The 7,903-nt window shown below is 54.4% G+C and overlaps 1 protein-coding gene across 1 annotated transcript; it reads right to left on the bottom strand.

The window, feature by feature from the left end:
* Positions 1–7,654, bottom strand: LOC114912202 (cilia- and flagella-associated protein 47-like). Its single transcript, XM_029257943.1, has 5 exons — positions 7,636–7,654; positions 1,808–1,979; positions 1,338–1,499; positions 1,097–1,265; positions 1–999 (listed from the first exon to the last, which is right to left on the bottom strand). Exons 3-5 carry the CDS (start codon positions 1,439–1,441, stop codon positions 877–879), a joined length of 396 nt encoding a protein of 131 aa, XP_029113776.1. The 5' UTR covers positions 1,442–1,499; positions 1,808–1,979; positions 7,636–7,654; the 3' UTR covers positions 1–876.
* Positions 7,655–7,903: the final 249 nt, after the last annotated feature.

Genomic DNA, 7,903 nt, shown 5'->3' with positions numbered 1-7,903 from the left:
ATTTGTCCTGGGCTTCTACTTTCAAAGCTAGGTATTAATTGCTTTTTTACCAAAACCAGTAGTAATCGCATGCACAGGTAATTATGTAATGTAATAAGAGTAGATACATTCATATAGTCGTCTTACAGTTACAACCAGCCCTTTGAGAGCAATCATATTGTTGATGTGGCCCGGGATGAAATTGAGTTTGACACCCCTGCCCTAGACAGTCAGTTTTACTGTTCGCTCCGAGTTTGAATCCTCGTTCTCCTCCAGTTGGCAGAAACAATGGTCAATCAAGTGTCTTTTACACCCTTTCGATTCTCCTCTTGGACCTGCTGACGGTACCCGGAGCAGCGCGTGTCCGTGTCTGTCCCTGAGGAGCGGTTGTGCTGTTCTTGGAGATGTTCGTCGCTTTAGAGAAGAGGGTCGGTTGAATTAATAAATGTGCGAGTCAACAAGTGTTCATTGTTTTACAGCTGCACTTACTGACCGTGTTCTGACCACGTCCCTGCAGGACTGGACCGTTCACTGCTTCCCAGGGACGAACCCGTGTTCACCACTGACCTGGAGGCGCTTCAGCCCAAGGGTGGGTGACAGGACCGAGCCCAGCCTCCATTCACCATCACAGTGCAGTTACAGCCCTGGACTACACAGGTGAGGAACCACAGTGTGTCGGTGGTGTTGGAACCCAAGCGCTACTGGTCCAGGGGGACCCACTGCTGCCCCCTGCAGTACTTATTCCCATGTCTCCTGCAAAATGGGAACTGAAGAAAAATGCACACCTGCAGCAACAGGAACAACACTGTGGTCCATATACCAGAACTTCGGCACCTTTATTGACAACCTGTGGGGTTCAGTATTTGACCCTGGGGGGTGCAGTAACCCATGGGGGGGTCACACTTTGTTTTTCAGTCGCCTGCGAAGGGCACCATCCTGCTGCAGCTTCACATGCGTCCTCTGGTGGGGTGAGGGTGGCGGAATCCCTTCCACCTGGTATGTCCACTGCATGACCACTGTCTGGGGCAAACAGTGACCGTGAACCTGGTTGGTGACACTGACCGTAGTGCAAAGAGAACCTAAATCCTATTTCACATGATAAAATAAAGGAGCTCACCTGGACAAGCAGCACAGCCCGGCGCCTGCGGTTGTACATGCAGGGGGTGAAGGTGACCGTGAAGAGCGTCCCTGCTGTGTCCAGAGGAACCAGGGTGCCTGAGCTGGGAAAGACCTGGAACTCGCGCCCGCCTCCAGGCAGGAATGTGGCTGTGAAGGGTTCTGGGTGCCTGGGGTCGGAAAGGGACGGTCGAGGTCAAAGCGTCCAGTCTAGGAAACCCGCAAGTGGTGGGGGAGCTCACCTGGACTGGCTGCTGAGTCGGAAACAAACACCTGCAGTCCTGTGCAGCGCTGCCGCCTCGATGCTGATGACATCATCCACCTGCGGGTCTGTGGCAACGAGCATGATCGGAAATTTCCAGAGACCCCCAGTGACGCAGCGCACAGCCAGTGCAGCTGTACACCTGCGAGAGCAGAGGGAACTAATCCGTCGAGCTTTCTAGGAACACTTCTGATGTCAAGTTCACCAACGGTCCCTTTGACCATGCAGAGTGTATGGACACCATGTCCAACATCACAGCTCAGGGATACACTTTGCTTTGCCCTTATTCTGTTTCCTGACACCTGATTTGCTCATGTATACAGCAGGGTAATTTTTACCGTATCACTTCAGGGTAACTTCCTTGATCAGAGGAACTACAGCAGGAGGTGGGATTCGAACCTGCTCTAACCGTTGCACCACCTAGTGAGTGCTGAGGGGATGGCAGTTCACCTGATCGGTCTGTTGGGGGCAAAGGCGATGCTGAAGGTGAGGCTCGCGATGCCCGATGAGGGGTCTCTGTCCTGTGAGAGTAGAGACAGGGACACACTGTCCTCCAGCTGGACCTTGTGCTCCTCATCCTCAAAGGTCAGCTCACACAGGAAGTCCTCCAGCACTGCGAGCACTAAGACACACAAAATCATTGCACGCGTGCGGGTGCGCGCGCACATTCACAGACACACACTTTCTCCTATTCTGTCTCTGAAATGGTTGTTTCAAATATAAAGGAATTTCCAAAAATTGATCCATTGAAGCTGGAGAAGCTCCCAGTAAATTCAGAGTACAGTACAATAATCAGTCACATTACACTGTGGTATCTGGAGCTAGTGGGGTGTGGTGGCGCAGTGGGTTGGACCGCAGTCCTGCTCTCCGGTGGGTCTGGGGTTCAAGTCCCGCTTGGGGTGCCTTGTGACGGACTGGCGTCCCGTCCTGGGTGTGTCCCCTCCCCCTCCGGCCTTGCGCCCTGTGTTGCCGGGTAGGCTCTGGTTCCCCGCGACCCCATATGGGACAAGCGGTTCTGTAAATGTGTGTGTGTGTGTGTGTGTGTGTGTGTGTGTGTGTGTGTGTGTGTGTGTGTGTCTGGAGCTAAAGTAAAACACTGTACACAGGAGCCAGCGATGGTGCTACATGTGGACAGCAGGATAAGGATAAATACAGCAATGTGTGTGAAGGAATGCTGTCTCACACTTATTGTGTTTACCACATTTACCAGGGAGGTTTCCTCCACGAACCTCCACCTTAACGTGATGGAGGGGTTTGAGTGTCTGAATGATCTCAGGAGCTATGTTGCCTGGGGCTATATGCCCCTGGTAGGGTCTCCCAAGGCAAACAGGTCCTGGGTGACAGATGAGACAAAGCGCGGTTCAAAACCCCCTTATGACTATTAAATCAAGGATCTCGTTCACCCCACCTGGTATGGGGTCACCGGGGCCCCACCCTGGAGCCAGGCCTGTGGAGGGGGCTCGCATGTCTGCCTACGGGGCCTGGCCGGGCTCAGCCCGAAGCCATGAGGTGGAGCTGCTCTTCGGTGGGCTCACCACCTGCCGGAGAGGACATAAGGGGCCGGTGCATTGTGATTCGGGCAGTGGTCGGGGCCGAGTGCCCGGTCGACCCAAACCTCGGACGCCACCTCTGGCTTTTGGGACTTGGAATGTCACCTCACTGGCGGGGAAGGAGCCTGAGCTAGTGCAGGAGGTTGAGAGATACCGTCTAGATATAGTCGGGCTCACTTCCACTCACAGCTTGGGTTCTGGAACCACTCTCCTCGATCGGGGGTGGACTCTCCACTATTCTGGCGTTGCCCAGGGTGAGAGGCGGCAGGCCGGTGTGGGGTTATTAATACCCCCCTAGTTCAGCCGCCATGTGTTGGAGTCTACCGCGGTGAACGAGAGGGTCGTCTCCCTGCGCCTTCGGGTCAGGGAACGGTCTCTCACTGTCGTTTGTGCTTATGCACCTAGCGGCAGTGTAGAGTACCCGGCCTTTTTAGAGTCCCTGGGGGGCGTGCTGGAAAGCGCTCCCACTGGGGACTCTGTCGTTCTACTGGGGGACTTTAACGCCCACGTGGGCAGCGACAGTGACACCTGGAGGGGCGTGATTGGGAGGAACGGCCTCCCTGATCTGAACCTGAGTGGTGAGTTGTTATTGGATTTCTGTGCTAGTCACGGTTTGTCCATAACGAACACCATGTTCATGCATAAGGGTGTCCATCAGTGCACTTGGCACCAGGACACCCTAGGTCGGAGGTCGATGATCGACTTTGTAGTCGTTTCTTCTGATCTTCGGCCATATGTCGTAGACACTCGGGTGAAGAGAGGGGCTGAGCTGTCAACTGATCACCACCTGGTGGTGAGTTGGATTCGATGGCGGGGGTAAAAGCTGGATAGACCTGGCAGGCCCAAACGCATAGTGAGGGTCTGTTGGGAACGTTTGGCAGAGGCCCCTATCAGAGAGGTCTTCAACTCCCACCTCTGACAGAGCTTCAACCAGGTCCCGAGGGAGACTGGGGACATTGAGTCCAAATGGACTATGTTCCACACCTCCATTGTCGGGGCGGCGGTCCAGAGTTGCGGCTGTAAAGTCTCCGGCGCCTGTTGCAGCAGCAATCCCCGAACACGGTGGTGGACACCGGAAGTAAGGGATGCCGTCAAGCTGAAGAAGGAGTTCTATCGGGCCTGGCTGGCTCATGGGACTCCTGAAGCAGCTGACGGGTACCGGCGGGCCAGACGGAATGCAGCGCTGGCAGTCGCCGCGGCAAAAACTCGGGCCTGGGAAGAGTTCGGTGAGGCCATGGAGGAAGACTTTCGGTCGGCCTCAAAGAGATTCTGGCAAACCGTCCGGCGACTCAGAGGGGGAAGCGTGTTCCACGAACACTGTTTACAGTGGAAGTGGTGCGCTGCTGACCTCAGCTGAGGATGTTCTCGGCGGTGGAAGGAGTACTTTGAGGATCTCCTCAATCCCTCCGACACGCCTTCCGTAGAGGAAGCTGAGGCTGGGGACTCGGAGGGGGACTCGTCCATTACCCTGGCTGAAGTTGCTGAGGTAGTCAAAAAACTCCTCGGTGGCAAGGCTCCGGGGGTGGATGAGATCCGCCGAGTTTCTCAAGTCTCTGGATGTTGTGGGGCTGTCTTGGCTGACACGCCTCTGCAGCATTGCGTGGAGCTCGGGAACGGTGCCTCTGGACTGGCAGACCGGGTGGTGGTCCCTCTTTTTAAGAAGGGGGACCGGAGATTGTGTTCCAACTACAGGGGGATCACACTCCTTAGCCTCCCTGGGAAAGTCTATGCCGGGGTACTGGAGAGGAGAATCCGACCGATAGTCGAACCTCGGATTCAGGAGGAGTAATGCGGTTTTCGCCCTGGCCGTGGAGCACTGGACCAGCTCTATACCCTCACTAGGGTGCTGGAGGGTTCGTGGGAGTTTGCCCAACCAGTCCATATGTGTTTTGTGGACCTGGAGAAGGCATTCGACCGTGTCCCTCGCGGCATCCTGTGGGGGGTACTTCGGGATTATGGGGTTCGGGGCTCGCTGCTACGGGCTGTTCGTTCCCTGTATGACCGGAGCAGGAGCTTGGTTCGCATTGCCGGCAGTAAGTCAGACCTGTTCCCGGTGCATGTTGGACTCCGCCAGGGCTGCCCTTTGTCACCGATTCTGTTCATTATCTTTATGGACAGAATTTCTAGGCGCAGCCAGGGAACGGATGGTGTCTGTTTTGGTGGCCGCAGGATCTCATCTCTGCTTTTTGCGGACGATGTGGTTCTGTTGGGTTCATCAAATCAAGACTTACGGTGTGCACTGGAGAGGTTTGCAGCCGAATGCGAAGCGGCGGGGATGAGAATCAGCACCTCCAAATCCGAGGCCGTGGTTCTCAGTCGGAAAAAGGTGGATTGCCCCCTCCGGGTTAGCGGGGAGTTGTTCCCTCAAGTGGAGGAGTTTTAGTATCTCGGGGTCTTGTTCACGAGTGAGGGAAAAATGGAGCGGCAGGTTGACAGACGGATCGGTGCGGCATCCGCAGTAATGCGGTCATTGTACCGGTCTGTTGTGGTGAAGAGGGAGCTGAGTCGTAAGGCGAAACTCTCAATTTACCAGTCGATCTACGTTCCGACCCTCACCTATGGTCATGAACTCTGGATCATGACCGAAAGAATGAGATCGTGGATACAAGCGGCAGAAATGAGATTCCTCCGCAGAGTGGCTGGGAGCACCCTTAGGGATAGGGTGAGGAGCTCAGTCACCCGGGAGGAGCTCGGAGTAGAGCCGCTGCTCCTCCGCATCGAGAGGAGCCAGTTGAGGTGGCTCGGCATCTGTTCCGGATGCCTCCTGGACGCCTCCCTGGGGAGGTGTTCCGGGCTTGTCCCACTGGGAGGAGGCCTCGGGGCAGACCCAGGACACGTTGGAGAGATTATGTCTCCCAGCTGGCCTGGGAACGCCTTGGGGTTCCCCCAGAGGAGCTGGAGGAGGTGTGCGGGGAGAGGGAAGTCTGGAGGGCTCTGCTTAGACTATTGCCCCATGACTCGGTCCCGGATAAGCGAGAAAGATGGATGGATGGTTTCTTTGTTTATCTGACACTTTTTACTAGAGTCACTTACAGTGTTCAGGCACTCAGTCCAAAAGCAGCGGCTCTAGCCACTACGCCACCTGGTGGCCACGTTTTGAACACGAGATGTGTATAGTAACAGTTACATGGCGCCGGCGTGAGGTGACGTGTTGATTGCTTCTCCTCGCAGACTAGTTAGTTTAGTGTATATTATTTTATTTTTATTTAGTGTATATTATTTTGTTTGTGGGGGTGCTGGCGCGGGGGTTGGACCATAGTTCTGCTCTCCAGTGGGTCTGGGGTTCGAGTCCCGCTTGGGGTGCCTTGTGATGGACTGGCGTCCCGTCCTGGGTGTGTCCCCTCCCCCTCAGAAATCCGCGCGCAAACTTGCTCGTTTCAGTCCGGAGACACGACGCGTGCAAGTGTAAGTACGAGCTCCGCAAGGCCATCGCCAGCACGAAACAGGAATGCAGCAGGAAGGTGGAATCAGAGTTTAACTGCACTCAAGATGCACATACGTTGTGGCAGGGAATCCAAACATTAACAGATTATAAACCACAGAGGCAGTCATTGACAGGTGCTGCTGCGTCTCTCCCAGATGAACTGAATGCATTTTATGGCCGCTTCGAGTTCGAGAACAAAGACCCCCCCCCGCTGCGCATCCCCACAGTACATGATAACACAGGTCTCACCGTCTCTGTGGCACAGGTGAGAAAAACTTTTAGCTGAGTCAACATCTGCAAAGCTGCTGGTCCAGACGGAATTTCAGGGCGAGTTTTAAAGACATGCAGTGAGCAACTGGCTGCCGTCTTCACGGACATATTTAACAGTTCCTTAAAAAGCTCAGTTGTACCCACTTGTTTCAAAAACACCACTATTATCCCCGTTCCTAAGAAGAACAAAGTGAGCTGCCTTAATGTCTATCGCCCAGTGGCACTGACCCCCATTGCAATGAAATGCTTTGAGAAGCTGGTGCTGGGACACATTAAGGACACCATCCCAGACACTCTGGACCCACTGCAGTTTGTTTACTGCCACAACAGATCCACTGAAGATGCGATATCGCACACACTTCATAGCACTCTGGCTCACCTGGACAATAAAAACTGCTATGCAAGGCTATTATTTGTGGGCTATAGCTCAGCATTTAACACTGTCATCCCAACCAAGCTGATCCACACACTGGTAGGGCTGGGACCGAGTGCCGCATTGTACAATTGGATCCTGGATTTCCTTACCAACAGACCCCAGCGTGTGCAGATTGGCAGTAATACCTCCTCCCCACTGACCCTCAACACTGGCACTCCATTGGGAAGAGTCCTGAGCCCAGTGCTATATTCCTAGTTCACACATGACTGTGTGGCCAGTCACAGCTCCAACACCATCGTGAAGTTTGCTGACGATACCACCATTGTGGGTCTGATCACCAACAACGATGAGACGGCCTACAGAGAGGAGGTGAGGCTCCTGGCAGAGTGGTGCCAGGACAACAACCTGTCTCTAAATGTCAGTAAAACTAAGGAGTTGCTGATTGACTTCAGGAAATAGGATAGGATACGGTTCAGGCACCCATCTACACAGGAGGGGACATTGCAGAGAGGGTCAACAGCTTCAAATTCCTCAGGGTCACCCTCACTGCCAACCTCACATGGACTGAGCACACAGCATCGACCATCAAAAAGGCCCATCAACGCCTCCACTTCCTCAGGCGTCCGAAGAAACCCAGGATCCCCACTACAGTCCTCACCGCTTTCTACAGGTGTGCTGTGGAGTCCGTCTTCACAGGGTGTATTACATCCTGGGGTGGCAGCTGCTCCATACAGGACAAGAAAGCCCTACAGAGGGTGGTGAAAACAGCTCAGGAAATCGGCACACAGCTACCAGCCTTCGAGAACACCTACACCGCACACTGCCTCAGAAAGACGATGCGCATCATGAGAGATCATAGTCACCCCGCACGGGCACTTCTCTCTTCCATGCCATCTACAAAACGGCTTAGGTCTATTCGAACCCGC

Source organism: Scleropages formosus, chromosome 14 (genome assembly GCF_900964775.1).
Source record: "Scleropages formosus chromosome 14, fSclFor1.1, whole genome shotgun sequence".
In the NCBI taxonomy this organism is placed as follows: Eukaryota; Metazoa; Chordata; class Actinopteri; order Osteoglossiformes; family Osteoglossidae; genus Scleropages; species Scleropages formosus.
Note: the sequence above shows the minus strand (reverse complement) of the source record. Positions and strands in the feature narration are given on the sequence as shown.

What these genes read in the sequence shown, in the direction of transcription:
- LOC114912202 (XM_029257943.1), bottom strand. Translation starts at nt 1,441, where the DNA reads ATGCTCGTTGCCACAGACCCGCAGGTGGATGATGTCATCAGCATCGAG. An exon ending in CGACTCAGCAGCCAGTCCAG is followed by an intron (nt 1,266 to 1,337) that starts GTGAGCTCCCCC and finishes TTCCGACCCCAG; the next exon opens with GCACCCAGAACCCTTCACAG. An exon ending in GGGCTGTGCTGCTTGTCCAG is followed by an intron (nt 1,000 to 1,096) that starts GTGAGCTCCTTT and finishes TGTTTGCCCCAG; the next exon opens with ACAGTGGTCATGCAGTGGAC.